Below are 18,236 nucleotides of genomic sequence, written 5' to 3'. Positions count from 1 at the left end.
CACTTGGCCTGATCAGTTCTGACCCGAGATGTGTAGTTTAGTAACAGAAGAGGGAAATTTGGACTTTTCAACATAATATCATTTTGTGGAACATGGCAAGCACCTCTTCGTGTTTTCTTAGGTATTGTTACCTTGGTTGTGACATTTAAAATCCAACTTCCAGTTGTAGCTGAATTACAAAGCAGTTCAATGCTTGTTTTGTAATCTGGTTGAAAGTAACTGAGGTATTTATCTGTATTTGATGCTTGAAATTCTAGCCGATCACTCAAAGCAACCAATAGGTTAGCAAATATATATACATATTTTAGTAATCACTCTTATCCAGAGCAACTTACAGTAAGTGAGTGCATATATTTTTATTTTTATTGGTCCACCGTGAGAATTGAACACACAACCTTGGTGTTGCAAGCGCCATATTTTACCAACTGAACCACAAGGGCTAGAATAATACATTCATTTTAGCACTCTAAAGAAATGGTATCATTTCAGTTTAGTCTAATTTAAAATCAGGACAAAAGCCACATCTGTAGGTAGGTATTTATTTCAATACATATTCTAATACCTGTGTTGTGAAAATGATGTCACAAATCATTCAGTACTTTAAAACGTTTCATTAGGCTGGAACATAAAGCTTTACAAAGTCATATCTTCATATATTTATTTACATCACTAGTATTCCTTACCCTCACTGACTTGTCATTCATAAAATAGCAGAAATTAAATCATTTCATTGTCCTTTGCATCATCGTTTCATTATATATTTTTCTATTGTCATAAAATATTTCCTTTATATATTTTCTTGTCTGTAAATGATCCAGAGCATCTAGGTTACATGGTTGAGCATTTATCTTCCAACCCAACTTTATATTTTTGGCAAAGTTTCTAAGCTAAAACGTTAAGTTGCTTTTCTGCTGGCTACTAATATTTACATGTGGAAAAATAAGAATGATAAAATAATGATGCTATACTCCTCAGTTGTAAATGAGAACTTGTTCTCAACTGGCTTACCTGGTTAAACAAAGGTGAAATAAATAAATAAATAAAAATATTGTGTTTTCTTGTAAACACACAGAAATAAAACAAAGTGTAACTGCAATCATTCATGCCCTTTTCTTAAAACTTAAAATGCCCCCAATTCACCATTCCAGCTCCTCATTCACCCTTCAGGTCTTGGATTAGCAATGGCTCCAGCTCCCTCAGTGGTCCGGTGAAGAGCTCCCCTCATCTGGTCCTTTGTGGTGCGTTCAGCCAGTACTGTACTTTAGCCCTCGTCAGTGATGACTCTCTTGGCCAGGAATTTATCCAAGATGGGCTTCACCTGGCTCACTCTCTAGATCAGGTCTGTCCGGTGGAAGTCCACAAAGTGCTGGTCTGAGGTCTGAGGTAAAGATTGGTTGCAGAACAACTGCATTTAAACACGATGACATTCACAAATGTAATACACAAAAACGAAATAAAAAAATATGATAAATTGTGCTGAAGCTTGGATGATACGGAAGAGTATTAGGGCCAAGTGAAGAGAAAAATTAAATAAAACGGCAACAGGTGGTGGTACTTGGATGTTGTTGTTTTTTTGTATGGTAGTACTTTAAAAAAGTGGCAATATTTCGAGAATAAAGTGGCAATATTTCGAGAATTAAACCGACATTCAATTTCGTGAATAAAGTGGCAAAATTTCGAGTTTAAAGAGGCAATATTTCGAGAATAAACTCTAAATGTAATTTCGAGAATAAAGTCAACATTTTGAGTATAAATTTAGTTACATTTATATTTCAAGGGGATTTGGTTAACTGCATGTCTCCCTGGCTCCCTATTGCTGTGCGCGCCACCATTGAAATACCTGCAGTTTGATGACCTGGTGAAACTATACTTTAGAATTGACTTTAGTAACAAGGAAATCCTTTCTCTTTTAGCACATAATAACCATATTATTATAAGTAGGCCTATTAGCACCTGCAGGAGGTTGTGCCATAGATTATTTTCAGAAGGAGGAACCACACGGAATTGGATGAGGTGTTTTATCCCAATCTGTGTGTTTACATACATAGGTAGAGACAGTTGTGTGTGTATGCTGGTGTATGTGTGGATGGAGGTTCGGGGAGGTCTAATACACTCGTTCAAACAGGCGTCACACACACACACACACGGTATCCCCAAAGCATTACCATTCTAACGGCCATGGTGCGTTGTCAGACTGCGAAGAGAAATGGAGTTGCGTGCATCAGTCCCTGTCATGGTGCCCTTCGAATTCGCTACAATGTTATCCTCAATCCCCTGCGTATGTCAACACCCGTGCATCGTATCTTAGAGAGTAACAGCTAGGCCAGCAGCCTTTATGTCGAAATGAAAGGTTAACTTACAAATGTGTACGTAATGGCATGGTGTTTTATGTAGGCTACACATCCAATGTAGTAGTGTCATAGGCCTATACTTATTATCTTGTGAATGTAGGTCAATGATTGCGTGGAGAAGGATTGCGCGTCCCTGTCAGACTCAAGGGCTGCCCCCAAAACCCTGTCATGGAGCTTGCATATCCACGGGGCAGGGGGGCAGGGGTTTGGGTAAACCCCCGTCTGAGACAGTCATTTTTCGTTCCATTTACTATAACTAACAGCCAACAGGTCTAGACACTAGCCTCTACAAGGTGAACAAGTGCTAGTCTAAGTTTGCGGTATAGCTGCAACATATAGCCTGTAACGGCGATCTATCAGAGCAGATCAAGGGAGACAGATAATAGAAAGTTAATCTCATTCTAGTTCGGTGAGAGATACAGGCACGCTTCTCTCACCACAGCAGTGGCCAAGCGTTAGTCTAGGCTACAATGTTGCGCAAACCATAAACCCTGGCCGGCCCAACACAAATCAATTCTTAGAGTATCAGGCATGTTTTCACATTACTTTTTTAGGGGGTAGGAGAATTGCAGCGCAAGCAACTTGAATTAACTCTGATTTTTATTAGAATTTGTACATTGCAAACAGTGAAAATAATTGTTCATGCCACAAGAGGTAACGGATCCTGGCAAATGGGTTCCGGAACAAAACAGTCCAAAACTGAGAGGTGCCGGATCAAATTAAGGTCCCGTGTAGCTCAGTTGGTAGAGCATGGCGCTTGCAACGCCAGGGTTGTAGGTTTGATTCCCACGGGGGGCCAGTATGAAAAACAATAAAAAATAATAATAAGTATGCACTCACTAACTGTAAGTCGCTCTGGATAAGAGCGTCTGCTAAATGACTAAAATGTAAAAATGTAAGCGCTGCTCTCTAAATTCGCTACAACACCGCTATTTTGCAGTCCATTATGAACCGATATATTGAGTAGTCTAACATGTAGGCTAATGGTACCTTACAGTGGGCAAATGAAAGTAAATGATCGGCCTATCCAACGGCTGTGGGATGAATGAACAATGAAGCAGGGGTTTTACGCAAGTGTCTGTGGGAGCAGCCAGGAGAGGCAACTCCAGGACCGCTAGTGCATGCGCAAACGAGCTAATCTGAGGCGCTTTGATTCATGGCTGGATTCTCCCTTTCTTGAAATAACCATTGATCTAAATATAGGCCTATTAGATAATGATGATAGGCTGTAAATAAATAATCACTGATCTGACATGACTTGGTTTGTAGCCTATAGCGTATTAAATTATTTCACTATTCATCTATCAGCGATGTCTTCAATGATGGGAGGAATGAAGGATGCATAGGTTATCCCAAAACAGGGTCATCATCGCCATGAGCCTGCAACTCATCTCTCCAGCGTTGCACTTCATCATGTATTTCCCTATAGAATCATAAGCGCGGAAGGGTGCTGGATATTTTTTATTGGTTATTGGCTTTGCTGGTATGCATCCAAACATTTTGGAGTTTGCACCACCAAGATTTACATGCTAAAATCACCACTGCCACCCACCTAGGCCTAAGCTATTGATGGATTCAAGACAAAGTTGTTTTTATTGATCTCAGATTCTCAGTTTGTAAGTGTCAAAGTAGCCTGTAATTTCGATCATTTGTGAGGTATTATAAAAGAGTCTGCTAAAGTCTCCAGTCATCTAAAATTATGTCGAATTGCATGAAATACATCTATAAAAGGCCACATTTCACCTGAACCCAAGGCTTTAAAAAAATGTGTACACATCTGTGCAACTTCTACAAGCAGCTCTACCCTACTGCTGTATGCCAGCACACAAAAGTGATGATAATGCATACAATGCTTTATTATAAAAGTGGGTGCTTTATTATAAAAGTGGGTGCTTTATTATAAAAGTGGGTGCTTTATTATAAAAGTGGGTGCTTTATTATAAAAAAATAAATATAGGTCACCCCCCTCTCGCGCTCACTTTTTGTTCTGGCACCTTACAATTTTACAAATGTAGCACTGCTGCTTTCTAAGAGTGCAGCTGCCAGCTGTGAAACTGGAGCTAAATGTAGGATTTCCCAAACATATTTTTTTATATTCATGAATACAGAGCACATTCAACATAGGTGGTGTTGTAGATGTTCTACTACTATTGTACACTATAAAGACTGTAACAAACATTAACTCACCATCACATTGGCACATCTTGTTCAACTTCTCACAGCCCCTGGGGACAGACACATCAATCAGAAAATCAACCACATCAAGCACTTGTAAGGTTCTGTATTTATTTTCTTAGTCAACCTTGTGTTCTTGAACGTAGCCCTGTTTCACCTGTATTTGTTACTCACCTGGTCTCATTATCTCCTTATTTAGTTCAGTTCATTCTGTTTGTGCCTTGTGAGGTATAGTTCGTTTTGACTCTACTAAGACTTTTCCTAGCTCGTTTGTGAGAACCAGTTATAGCCTTCAGTCCTAGTTTGTGTTTCACCTGCCTGTTTGCCTACCTGTGTATGACCATTGCCTGCCTGTGACCATGTGCTCTGCGCGTGAATCTACACCTTTTTCTTCCTGAGTATTCATTACAGCACTAAACTCAGTGATAATACAGTGGTCTTAATTTCCTGGTACACAAAGCATTTTAAATTCAATGATATCACAAATATCATTACAATGATCTCCTTTGAGATGAGTCAAAAATGCTCCCAGCGTCACTGTTTCCCCTGTGTAGATTGGTGGGTTGGACGCTCGTGTCACTATATTGTGTATTCGCATATTAAAATATCAAGAACTTGAACATGAGTGAGAGAATATAGACATGAAAATTAGAACATTTGAATTAGAACTGTCTTACCGTCTTTGATTGATTTGATGTCAGGTACGAGGCTCCTCCTCTTTAATCCTATCTGAATGGGATGGGTAGTGGATGCCATAGGCCACAGGACCTCTTATGGTGAAGCCAAGGTAGAAGCAGACGTCTCCGGACTTCCAAACTTTGCTTTGTTGGTAGGCACAAACTTCAATATCCTTGCCATCAACGCACGCAAACACCCTGTGCTGTCTAACCACTCCATTGACTGGAAGAAGAAGATCCTGGACAACGGGTTCTCTCCACACCTCACCACTGTTCCACTTTTTAGTGATAAAGTCTGGCCTTGCCTCTGGCCCAGCCATTGGATTCTCCCTTGCCAATAGGTTGTCTATTTTTGATCTATGAGTCAGTCTGCTCACACCCTCACCCTTTCCCAGGAAAATAAGGGGGCGAAGGTACCTTGAGCGAAGATGCTTCTTGTACGTGTTTTTGTAGGACTCTTGCATCTCTAGAACACATTTGTTGAGGTCAACATCGAATCCCATTTTCTCATGTTCCTCGGGCCAAAACAGCAAAAGGACTAAGAAGTAAAACTCTGGGGTTTGGTTACCGAAATTAGCCAATAGATGTCTTTCCAGAATACCTCTTAGGATTGGCAAAGGGGTAAGAATTGGAGATGCTGCTTCCACTTTGCTTAAGATGATGTTGGCAAGGATGAAGTTTTGGGTGGCTTTGTTGTCACCATCTTTATTTATTTCCTTCCACAATATTGTTATTCGGCGCAAGTGAGATTCATCATAGCCCTTATCAAGACAGGAAAGCAGTCCAGGGAAGGTAATGGCCATTTCTTCTTTGAGCTTCTGGAGGGGTATACCTATTGCAAACGTTGAGTGTGTAGGTGTGCATGTCCCCACATATTTGCAGTAGCAGTTCTTGACGTCAGTCTGAAAGTAATTTGGTTCATTTTTCTCTATGCTGGGCTTGGAGTAAGTCAGGTAACCATCAAAAAACTCACATTTCCTCTCCACCTCATCCCTGAGGCTGCTGATGAGTGACTTGTACTTGAAGAGCTTTTTTTGTCCAGTTGATATGAAGAAGGAGTCAGCTGATATTTCCATGGTAAGGACCTTTCGCCAGGTTTTATCAAGAGATACAAGCGAGTCAAAAACAATGTTGGCAACTTGTATATAACCAAATAATCCTCTGCTGTTGAATATGTGTGAGACTTTGGTCATACCATCATCTTGCATGTCTGCTCCTTGCTCATTTTCAGCAGCCCTTTCCTCATCTTTGAAAGCCTCAATGGCCTTTTCAGCCATTTCCAAAATCTCTTGTGCAGAGATGGAAGAATCATGGACCCTGCTCTTCAAATGGTTCTTGATCCTGCTCTTCAAATGGTTCTTGTATACTTGCCCCAGTGTGTCAGCAACAAATGAATTGTTAAGATCTCTGTCTTTCGCTATTTTTGCCCAATTCTCCGCTTTGAAATACTCTTTCAACTCAATGTAAAAGAAACGAGCAAGAGCTTGAGGAAAAAATGGGTTTTGAATGAATTTCTCTGAAGCTAATTGTAAAACAGATACACATTTGCATTTGGATTCATTGGCTTCAATATCATGAATCAACCTGGAAAACGTGTCTTTCCTCTCATTTCCCATTTCCCTTTTCTGATCATCCACTGTGATTTCCCTCTTAGTTAGCATGTCTTTGATGACGGGCATCAAATGTTGGTGCACCTGTTCTCCACAATAGTCTGTCAGAAAGTTCTCTGCTGTTTCACTCCTGGTCACACGTGCCTTAGCCAGTAACTCAACACACTGCTGTGCAATCAGTGGGTGAGCCATGCGGACATGTTTGTCTTGTTCCTGTCGTGCAGGGAATGTCACTATCAGATGAGTGAAAGGCTCCATTCGCTGCTCAAAGGAAGGACCTCCGTAAATGGGATCTGGAGGTCCAAGGAATGCCTGACATTGAGATTGCAGAAGGTGGGAGCCAGGGACGTAGGCATTCACCAGTGATAAGAATTCTAGAAGCTGGGAATTTTTAGGTCTTCTATTTTTCCTAACATCTCCTAAAAGGGCACACGTTTTTCTAACATAATCTCCACGAAAATGTTCTCGCATTATGTTAAAGCCATGAAACTGTTTGTGTTCATTGCTGTATTTTCGACTGATCTCAATCTGTTTCTCCTCAAACTGTTGTTTCTCTGCTTCAGAAAGTTCCGTCCTGAGAATAACATGTCTTGAGTTGTTATGGTCCTCTTGTTTGATAACTGCCTTACGTACACAATTTAAAATGATGACCACAGGCATGTGGGTCGAGATGTTTCTCTCTGCAATCTCTTTCATGATGGCATCCTGCAGATTCTGCTGAATACGCTCATCTTCCAGCATTAAGAGCACAGTGGTCTGGTTGCGTTGACTGCCTGCAGTGAAAAGGTGAATCACCTGCTTGGCGATAGCGGTGATGTCTGAGGTAGGGCCTGTTAGAACAGCACATCTGAGCTTTTTACGCATATCCCAGAGCACCTGCTTGGCCAGAGTGGTCCCCCCGCTGCCTGGCTGATGCAGCAGCTTGATGGTAGAAGTGAGGTCTCTCTTACGCCGTTTCTGAATATTTTTTATCAGCTCACTGTAACCGTCTCTTTTGATAAAGGGAGTTGTTTTATCAACTGACGTTGCCCTCTCATCCCAGTAGAAGTTAAGCCATTGAGGTGGGGCTCCTCTGTAAAAATCTGCCTCTGTCTTCTTAGCTACTGCTGAGTCTATGTCCTCTTCTTCAAATTCATTTGCGTACAAAACATCCAGAAGTGAAATGGAATCCCTGAATTCCCTTCCAACATAAATTTCACGACCTCTGGCATTGGACAGTGATGAACACTTATTGTTTGTCATCTTTATTGTCTCCCGTCCCAAGCTGAACCAGTTTTCTGAATATTAGTTGTTCTTCATGTTGTGGCATGGACTCTGAAAAAGAAGGCAATAATGTTTCAGTAAGAATGTTGAAGGTCATTAACAGTTATAAATAAAAAGGCTGATTACAGTATATATTTGACATTGTTGGACTTTAATTTATATAGCTAATAGATTGGTTGGATTTTTCTACTGACATTGCATTCTGCTGATGAATACAAACTGTGTGTTTTGCTTCTTGTTGCTACCCTCTGATAAAAAAATGTTACATCACTTTGGTGCAATTTTCACTAGAATGTGCTTTATTTTCACAACTTTTAGCACACAAATTAAAACAGATGTTTCAATTGACTGAGTACAACAAATAAATGCACAAAGTTACGTGTTCCCTGCACCAAATCACTCAAACAAATTATAATATATATATATATATATATATATATATGTATATATACACACACACTACCAGTCAAAGGTTTGAACACACCTACTCATTCAAGGGTTTTCCTTTATTTTTTACAGTTTTTTACATTGTAGAATAATATTGAAGACATCAAAACTATGAAATAACACATAAGGAATCATGTAGTAAACACAAAAGTTTACAAATCAAAGTATATTTTATATTTGAGAATCTTCAAATAGCCACCCTTTGCCTTGATGAAAGCTTTGCACACTCTTGGCATTCTCTCAACCAGCTTCACCTGGAATGCTTTTCCAACAGTCTTGAAGGAGTTCTCACATATGCTGAGCACTTGTTGGCTGCTTACAGACAGTGTCACCTGCAAAGCACCCCCACACCATAACACCTCCCCCTCCATGCTTTACGGTGTGAAATACATATGCGGAGATAATCCGTTCACCCACACGGCGTCTCACAAAGACATGGCAGTTGGAACCCAAAATCTCCAATTTGGACTCCAGACCAAAGGACACATTTCCACCAGTCTAATGTCCATTGCTCGTGTTTCTTGGCCTAATCAGGTCTGTTATTCTTATTATTGGTGTCCTTTAGTAGTGGTTTCTTTGCAGAAATTCGACCACGAAGGCCTGATTCACACAGTCCCCTCTGAACAGTTGATGTTGAGATGTCTGTTACTTGAACTCTGTGAAGCATTTATTTGGGCTGCAATTTCTGAGGCTGGTAAATCTAATGAACTTATCCTCTGCAGCAGAGTTAACTCTGGGTTTTCCATTCTTGTCGCGGTCCTCATGAGAGCCAGTTTCATCATAGCACTTGATGGTTTTTGCGACTGCACTTGAAGAAACTTTCAAAGTTCTTGAAATGTTCCGTATTGACTGACCTTCATGTCTTAAAGTAATGATGGACTGTCGTTTCTCTTTGCTTATTTGAGCTGTTCTTGCCGTCATATGGACTTGGCATTTTACCAAATAGGGCTATCTTCTGTAACCCCCCTTAAAATTAACTTTTAAGAAGACACACCTGTTAATTTAAATGCATTCCAGGTGACTACCTCATGAAGCTGGTTGAGAGAATGCCAAGAGTGTGCAAAGCTGTCATCAAGGCAAAGGGTGGCTATTTGAAGAATCTCAAATATAAAATATGTTTTCATTTGTTTAACACTTTTTTGGTTACTACACGATTCCATGTGTTATTTCATAATTTTGATGTCTTCACTATTATTCTACAATGTAGAAAATAGTAAAAATAAAGACAAACCCTTGAATGAGTAGGTGTTACCGGAGTGCCAAGTCTAGGTCCAAAAGACTTCTCAACAGCTTCTACCCCCAAGCCATAAGACTCCTGAACAGCTAATCATGGCTACCCAAACTATTTGCACTGCCCCCCCACCCCCACCCCATCTTTTTACGCTGCTGCTACTCTGTTAATTATTTATGCATAGTCACTTTAACTCTACCCACATGTACATATTACTTCAACTACCTTAACTAGCCGCTGCCCCCGCACATTGACTCTGCACAGGTACCCCCCCTGTATATATAGCCTCCCTACTGTTATTTTATTTTACTTCTGCTCTTTTCTCAACACTTTTTAGTTGTTGTTTTATTTTACATTTTTATTAAAAAATAAATGCACTGTTGGTTAAGGGCTGTAAGTAAGCATTTCACTGTAATGTCTGCACCTGTTGTATTCGGCACATGTGGCCAATAAAATTTGATTTGATTTGATTTGTTCTGAAACTTTTGACCAGTAGTGTATATATACATAGAATCTAAGTATCTGCTGGTCATAATGTTATATTCATATTTATTTTGATGTGTTTTTCTTGTCTTTTATTAACAATATATTTAACTCTGACCTAATTAAACTGCTCAAAACTGATAACTACTGTTCCAAAATTGTATAGTGTCTAGTTTACGTATATAGTTTGAGAATACTGTAAACTTCTATATATTTTACATCATGAATGTATCAACTGACATCAATTTACTTTGTAAGGTAAAAAAACGGTAAGACTTTACTTGACACCCAGCGTCATAACACGTAATGACAAGTCATAACCATGTCATAATACTGTATGGCATAACAGCTGACATAATGTGTCATAACCTGTGATAATATGGTCATAACACTTACATGACCCATCTATTTACATCTGTTTTGACATATATTGCATTATTTCATGGCTGGTTATGACACCTACATAAGAGTGTAAAAACCCACATTTACTCATATGTGTTTTTTCCCTGCCAAGAAGTTTCCTTACGTTTGAAAAGTTTGTTTCTTAAAATCCTTTGTTGTTGTTGTCATGTTTTTTTTCTATCATATTTTAAATAACTTGTAGAAAATACACTTTGACACTGTCATGAAGCATTATGACCATTCTGTGTCACTTTAATTGGACTAAGTAAATGCACTTTATCTCACTGTCCAGAAGCATCATGACATCATAATCATATAAGCCAGATAAGCCTATCGCTACATGTCATTGTCAGTCATCAGTCAAAAAGAGGGTGTCTTGTCCTGCTCCTGAAATCTGCTCCTGCATTCATCCCAGTCATCAGCAACAGAGCATTGGGGTTGGTGCATGTCTGACATCAATGTGTGCGCAATTACAATGATAATTTAATATGGTAAGAAAATGTTATATAATATAAACATACTATTGACAAGTAGGATATGGTGTAATGGAATGTTTTGCCTTGTGTGGTGGGTTTGAAACTTACAGTATGTAGGTGTCATAACCAGCCATAAAATAAAAGTCTCACCTTTCCATAGAGGGGTCATATTAGTGTGTAGCCCAAACTGTTCGGACGCTACAAACAGAATTTGGCAGATCGGCGGTACCGATTTCAGAAGAGTCCCATGGTGCTTCTGTGGGTCGTACAGCGAAGAACACCATCGTGTTCGGGAGGGTTTCATCTTTCCATAAAGGGGTCATAGTAGTTTGTAGGCCAAACCTTTCTGACACCACAGACATTTTCATGAGAGGACCAATTTTCAGCATGTCTAATGGTCTGACAAACCGTTGTCGCTCTGATATCATTTGATGGGGATTTTGCTATTATGCTAAGTAGATTTCCACGGTGTGTGGACATTGTAGACTGCTGTAATGAGTCTAAATACAACATCTGGAATGAATCTGACGTATGGTTCATAAGCTAAAAGGCGGCGGCACTGAGGAGGGCGTGTGTCTTGACGGTTCCTGTCCGACTTCGCTTTTTTATGGCTATTTTTGTGTTCATTATTACTTTGTTTGCTCAGAATGTTTGTGCAAAAATGTCCTACAACTGACAAATACTTCTGGAACATGAATCGTAAGCTACACACTTATCTCGCAGCCTCCCAGATCTGAAATACTACATTCACTCCCTTTGTTCCCCACACAGTTGGTTATCTGTTGCTCCTGGCCTAGATTGACCTAAGGCAAAGCCTGCGACAAAGAAGAGGAAGGAAAGGGGGACTCCAAGCTAGGCTGAAAAGACAGGCTACACAGCCTCCTCTTCCTAGTATCCTGATGGCTAATGTCCAATAGCTGGAAAATATACTTTGTGAACTTGTGAGCTTACATCGCAGAAGGACATCAGCAAATGCTATGTCTTTGTTTTTACATAGACTTGGCTTATGGAAAATACACTTGACTCTGCTATTCAACCAGACGGCTTCTCCATATTTCAAATTGATCAAAAGGCGGCTTCTGTTTCATCATAAAAAAATTGTGGAGTACTAAAGTTGAATAAATTGAGAGCTCCTGTTCACCTGACCTAGAGATTCTGATGCCAAAATGCCGACCCCACTATATGCCGAGGGAATTCACCTGTGTTATCATCACAGTTGTGCACATATTGCCACAAGCAAACACCAAGGTGGCACTCAGCGAACTGTACAATATCATTAGCCAGCAAGAATCCTCTCACCCGGAAGCAGTCTTTATTGTCGTGGGTGACTTTAACCAAGCCCTCTAAAACACATTTTCCCAAAATGTCACCAACATGTATCCATCCCCACAAGAGGATCCGCCGTGCTTGACCATGAATACACAAACATCTGCGATGTGTACTAAGCTATCCCCCGCCCCACTTCGGCCAATCAGATCACGTGTCTGTTCCTACTTCCCGCCTACAAGCAGAAACTCAAGAGGAAGCCACCAACACAGAGAATAGTGAGGCGCTGGACTGAGGAAGTAGACTCAATGCTGCAGCATTGTTTTGAGAATAGTGATTGGAATATGTTCAAAGATTCATCCATCCAGGACTCATCCATCAACATTGAAGAATATGCATCATCAGTCAAAGGCATCATTAGGAAATATGTTGATGACGTTGTACCCACAATAACAATCCGGACATACCCATACCAAAACCCCTGGATGAACGGAGATACCCATACAATGCTGAGAGCCGGTACTGCATTCAATATCAGCAGAACAAACCCCGATGCGTACAAGGCATGCAGGTATGACCTCCACAAAACCATTAGGGATGCAAAAAGATAATACAGACTCAAACGTCAATTGATGTTCGACAACTCAGACTCACGTTGCATGTTGCAAGGACCACAGATTATCACAAACTACAAAGGATAATCCAGTTGTGCGGTGCCCACCGAAATCTTCCTCCCAGATTAACTTTTATGCTCGCTCGAGGCAGACAATACCAAGCCATCCAGGAAGACTCTTGCTGCTCCAGACGACCAGGTGCATTCGCTCTCCAAGGCTGATGTGAGGAAAACTCTCAAAAGAGTGAATACTCACAAAGCTGCCAGCCCAGATGGCATCCCTGGCCGTGTCCTCAAAATGTGTGCTGACCAGCTGGTGGGCATCTTCTCGGACATCTTCAACCTGTCCCAGGCTGCAGTCCCCACCAGCTGGTCAGCTTTAAGGAGACCACCATCTTCCCAGTACCCAGGAAAGTACAAACCAAGGTGACACGCCCAAATGACTATTGCCCCGTCACACTCACTTCGGTCATCATGAAGTGCTTCGAGAGGCTGGTCATGGCCCACATCAAGGCCAGCATGCCAGGAACACTGGACCCAGTCCAATTTGCCTACCTCTCCAACAGATCCACGGAAGATGCCATTTCCATCGTTATTAACAAGGCCGTAACACAACTGGACAAGAGGAACACAGTTATGTGAGAATGCTGTTCATTGACTACAGTTCAGCATTTAATACTATTGTTACCTCCAAGCTCGACACCAAGCTCAGAGCCCTGGGTCTGGACACTACCCTCTGCAATTGGACCCTTGACTTCCTGACGGCCATACCACAGGCTGTGAGGATTGGCAACAACGCCTCCTCCACACTGACTCTTAACACAGGTGCCCCCCAAGCGTGTATCCTCAGTCCTCTACTGTACTCCCTGTTCAACAACGAATGCGTTGCTTTGCACAACACCAACTTCATCATCAAGTTTGCTGACGACACCAAGGTTGTAGGCCTGATAACCAACAATGACGAGTCAGCCTATAGGAAGGAGGTAAGTGAACTGGCATTGTGGTGTCATGACAACAACCTCTCCCTCAACGTCAGCAAAACAAAGGAGTTGATTGTTGACTTTAGGAAGTAGAGGAGGGAACATGCCCTGATCCACATCAATGGCACTGCAGTAGAGAGAGTCAAGAGTTTTAAGTTCCTCAGCGTCCACATCACAGAGGACTTGCCGCTGCACCATCTAGAGCGTCCTAACCAGTTGCATCATGTCCTCGTACATTAATTGCTTCGTCCACGACCGCAAGGCTCTCCAGCGGGTTACTGGAACCGTGCTTCCACCCACCCAGGACATTTACTTGAAAAGGTGCCTGAGGAAGGGACGGGCAATTAGGCCTGGCTTGCAGTCGGCATTCCAATTCATCCCAAAGTTGTTCGATGGGGTTGAGGTCAGGGTTCTGTATGGACCTTGCTTTGTGCAGGGGGCATTGTCATGCTGAATTTTCCATGTGGTCTATATTAAAGGGCACTTCATTTAAGACAGGCTTCTAAAATGCAATATTGGTGCACAATTTCTACTAACAATATCAAAGGGACGCAAAAGGCACTCTTTTCATGGAATGACCCATAAATTAGGCTTCAATATTATAACATATTTGTTAGCTGAATAACATTTGTGAAAATATTCTAGACTTAATTTTCCCTATCCTTATTATCATGAAATAGCCAAAAGATTTCATGAGTCATGTTACTCTACAGAGTATTGCAAGAAATTAGCTTGAAAGCAATTTATTTTTGCCTAACATGTAAGATCGTATTTTATAACTTAGCTAGTCATATTGGCCATAGAATAAGCTTTCAACTGATGCCCAACTGACCCAGATTGCGATTTGTAATGGTCCTGTTTTTGGGTTGCTTAAATAACAACAGTACTTGTGTGATGTCTGTGTTCCAAACAAATAACTACAAGTGTGCTTGCTTTAGTTCCTCAACGGCACAGCTAGGAGAGCTCAAACAAGAACCTAATAGTTGAAGGCTCTTTCCTTGAGTCATAAAAGTTTATTGAAATGACTTAGGGACTGTGCACACTTATGAGAGGTGTGTGGACACTTGGAGACACAAGATATACCTCACACTCTAACCCTTACATTTTTTTGCACTTATGTTGCACTTACTTCAGATTATGCATTAATATTCTTATCATGTTACTGATTTCGTTATTAAGAAATACTGCGAAAAGTACAGTATATTTAAAATTCACAGAGTCAAAAGTGTGAAGTTTGGATTCAGGCTTGTGTCTGGTGATCTGTTGTGTCCTCAACTTTGTTCTTATAATTCCCAATGATCCCCAAAGCGTTCCCTTTCAGTTGCTACCATGGTGATGTATACAGGACGTCCTGTGGTGGACAACTTGTTAGATCTGTTGATGAATTATTGATAATAATCTGAACATTGCATTTTTTTACATTAAGATATAACGGGGGCGCTCAAAAACAGCTTTTAAGACAAAGTCCATCTTTTGTCCCATTGTCCAGAACGCCACACTAAATACATTTGACAAGAAGGTGAATTTTGATGTGGAGAATATGTTTAACCAAACACGACATAACCTTTCTAAGACAGAGAGGGATGCAGTTGAAACATTGTCCAAAAATGAACGGATAGTCGTTAAAAAAGCAGACAAAGGTGGCGCTACAGTAGTGTGGAGTAAAGACAAATATGTGACAGAAGCATACCGTCAATTAGACAATGATGAATTCTACCAATCTCTTACCTTCAACCCTACAGAGGACCTAACAACTGAATTGAAAGGGATCCTCACAGAAGCTAAGGAGAATAGCTACATTTCAGACAATGAGTTCAAATGTATTTTCAATGGCAGTCCGCGTATGGCTTCTTTTTATATTTTTCCAAAAGTCCACGACAATCTTGAAAACCCCCCAGGCAGACCTGTCATTAGTGGTAATGAAAGTCTGACAGAACCCTTCTCCAAGTACATTGATTACTTAATTAAGCCTTTTCTGCCGTCACTCCCAGCCTATCTTTGTCTTTCAGGAGCGTATTTTTAAACAAGTCAAAGGATGTGCCATGGGAGCTTGCTTTAGCCCTTCCTACGCTGGTTTGTACTTAGGTAAATGGGAAAATGACTTCATTTTGGATCCCTCTAAAAATCTGTTATTTGACCGGATTATATGGTGGGGGACGTTATATTGATGATGTTCTGGCTCAGAAAATGAACTTATTTCCTTCCACCAATACCTTAACAGCATTAACCCTAACATCAAACTAACTATGAAGTACAGAAAGGATAACATTCATTTTTTGGTCCTTGACATTAGTAAAAATGACAAAGGTTGTTTGCACACATCAATCTTTAGGAAGCCTATAGATGGGAATACCATTCTGAGGGCAGACAGCTTTCACCCCAAAAGGCTAAAAGAGAACATTCCATATGGCCAATTCCAGAGAGTCGGCAGAATTTGCGATCAGGAAACAGACTACAGTGTCAAATCTGCTGAATTGGAGAATCGCTTCTAGAATCGGGGTTACAGCGCTCAGGTCCTGAAAGATGCAGATATAAGGGCCGGACGACTTGACAGAGAGAACTTGTTGCGAAGGGGAGCGCCTCGTGATGCATCAGAGAGAGTGTACTTTGTTACAAAATACAGCACTGAAGCAGAGAACATTAAAAGAATCATTAAAAATAATTGGGGAATCATCCAAAGTGATACGCTACTTCGCCAAGTCTTCCCAGAGCCACCAGTCATTAGCTTTAAGAGATGTTCTACCCTAAATGATAAATTAGTCCACAGCTATCTTCCAGGTGACTCTCAAAAAACGTGGCTATACCACAAACCCAGGGGCTCTTTTAAATGCAACCAGTGCAACCATTGCAGAAATATTGCACAGAAAATGTATTTTTTTCACACAGCTTCTAAAATGGAGTATCAAGTCAAGCATTTCATTAACTGCATAACCACTCATGTCATCTACAGATTGGAATGTCCACAGTGCAAGGTTTTCTACATTGGACGGACAAAGAGACGCCTTCAAGACCGCTTAGCGGAACACAAGTGAACCATATGGGTAGGCAATGAAGACTCCCCCCATGGCAAGGCCCTACAAGTCCTTACACCATAGCAACCCTGCCTCCCTACATGCTATGGGTATTGATCATGCTCGGGCCTCAATTAGACAACTAAACCAAAGGGAACGTTTTTGGATTTACAAACTACAGGCCACTAAGTACCCTGGTCTAAATGAAGATATGGATTTCTCACCTTTCCTGTAGGTTCGTGAGAGGTCCCTTTGCTGTCATCTAGTGGACATTTTCCTCTAGTGGACGTTGTTTCTATTGAACATGCCATACAAATAAAGGCATTTTAATTAATTATATAATGAGTGCCTTGGTCCTCCTTTCTTTATGATGAAACAATGGAAACTATTGACATTGCCCTTACCTTTGTCTGTTTGAAGAAGGTTCTATATTTTTGTGGGAATCACAGCTGAGTCTGGAAAGGAACGCATAATTTCACATTAACATATACACTTCGGAGAATAAATTATTCTAATCTAAAATAAATTTGATCTGAAAGCACAGCCTTTGTATTGCATTAATTTGATGGTTGATAATCGTAGGTTGCTAAGTTATTACCTGTCTTGGTTCTTGTTATGTAATGGCTGACCCTGGATGATGTGTCCTTTTATAGACAAATTTGAGTTGAGCCACCCACATTCAAACCGGTTCAGGTTGATGTTTTTTTCCCTATCTAGTTTGTCTCTATGCAACATTCTGTGTGTAGTTTCCAAGGTGAACTGGACAGATTAGATTCCAGTGATGATTAAGATCTCATTGTTAACTCAAGTTGCATTTCACTGTAAATGAAAACAAGTTGGGGGGTGGGGGGGGGGCGGGGTTAAATGGTGCTTTGTTTATTTTTCCTGTAAATTGTGCAGCAGTATCACAGGAAATGCATGAAGGTATACATGTATTTCTAACAAAAATATGATAGTTCCCGACTGTATAGCTTACTGGACTCCTCCACAGCCATATCAAGGGTACAAAAGATGGTCCCCTGATCAATTTCTTATAATAATGTATTTTCTATGTTTTTTATGGACTCTTGGAAGATTATTCCCCATAGTGACACATAATTATTCTGCCATGTTGACAACAATAATCAGAGTTGGATAAAACACACATACAGATTTTAGACCTGAGGGGTTTACAACAAAGCAGGATCTGTGGGTTAGCCAGCTAATATGCCTAAATATTTTTATGAATAATTTATGTTTTAGAAAGATAAG

General features: G+C 40.6%; 1 protein-coding gene across 1 annotated transcript in view; it reads right to left on the bottom strand.

Moving 5' to 3' along the window:
* Nucleotides 1-1,330: 1,330 nt before the first annotated feature.
* The window catches only part of LOC123482850, a gene marked incomplete at its 5' end in the record, with an annotated part of 65,977 nt that continues 49,071 nt past the window's right edge, over nt 1,331-18,236 (bottom strand). Inside the window, 4 exons of the mRNA XM_045211785.1 lie at nt 1,331-1,405; nt 7,447-7,643; nt 12,610-12,616; nt 13,550-13,609. Of these exons, the coding sequence (XP_045067720.1) occupies nt 1,331-1,405; nt 7,447-7,643; nt 12,610-12,616; nt 13,550-13,609 (339 nt within the window). The remainder of the gene's footprint in view (nt 1,406-7,446; nt 7,644-12,609; nt 12,617-13,549; nt 13,610-18,236) is intronic.

Source organism: Coregonus clupeaformis, chromosome 39 (genome assembly GCF_020615455.1).
Source record: "Coregonus clupeaformis isolate EN_2021a chromosome 39, ASM2061545v1, whole genome shotgun sequence".
NCBI classification, from domain to species: Eukaryota; Metazoa; Chordata; class Actinopteri; order Salmoniformes; family Salmonidae; genus Coregonus; species Coregonus clupeaformis.
The sequence above is the reverse complement of the archived record's forward strand: the minus strand, read 5'-3'. Positions and strand labels throughout refer to the sequence as shown.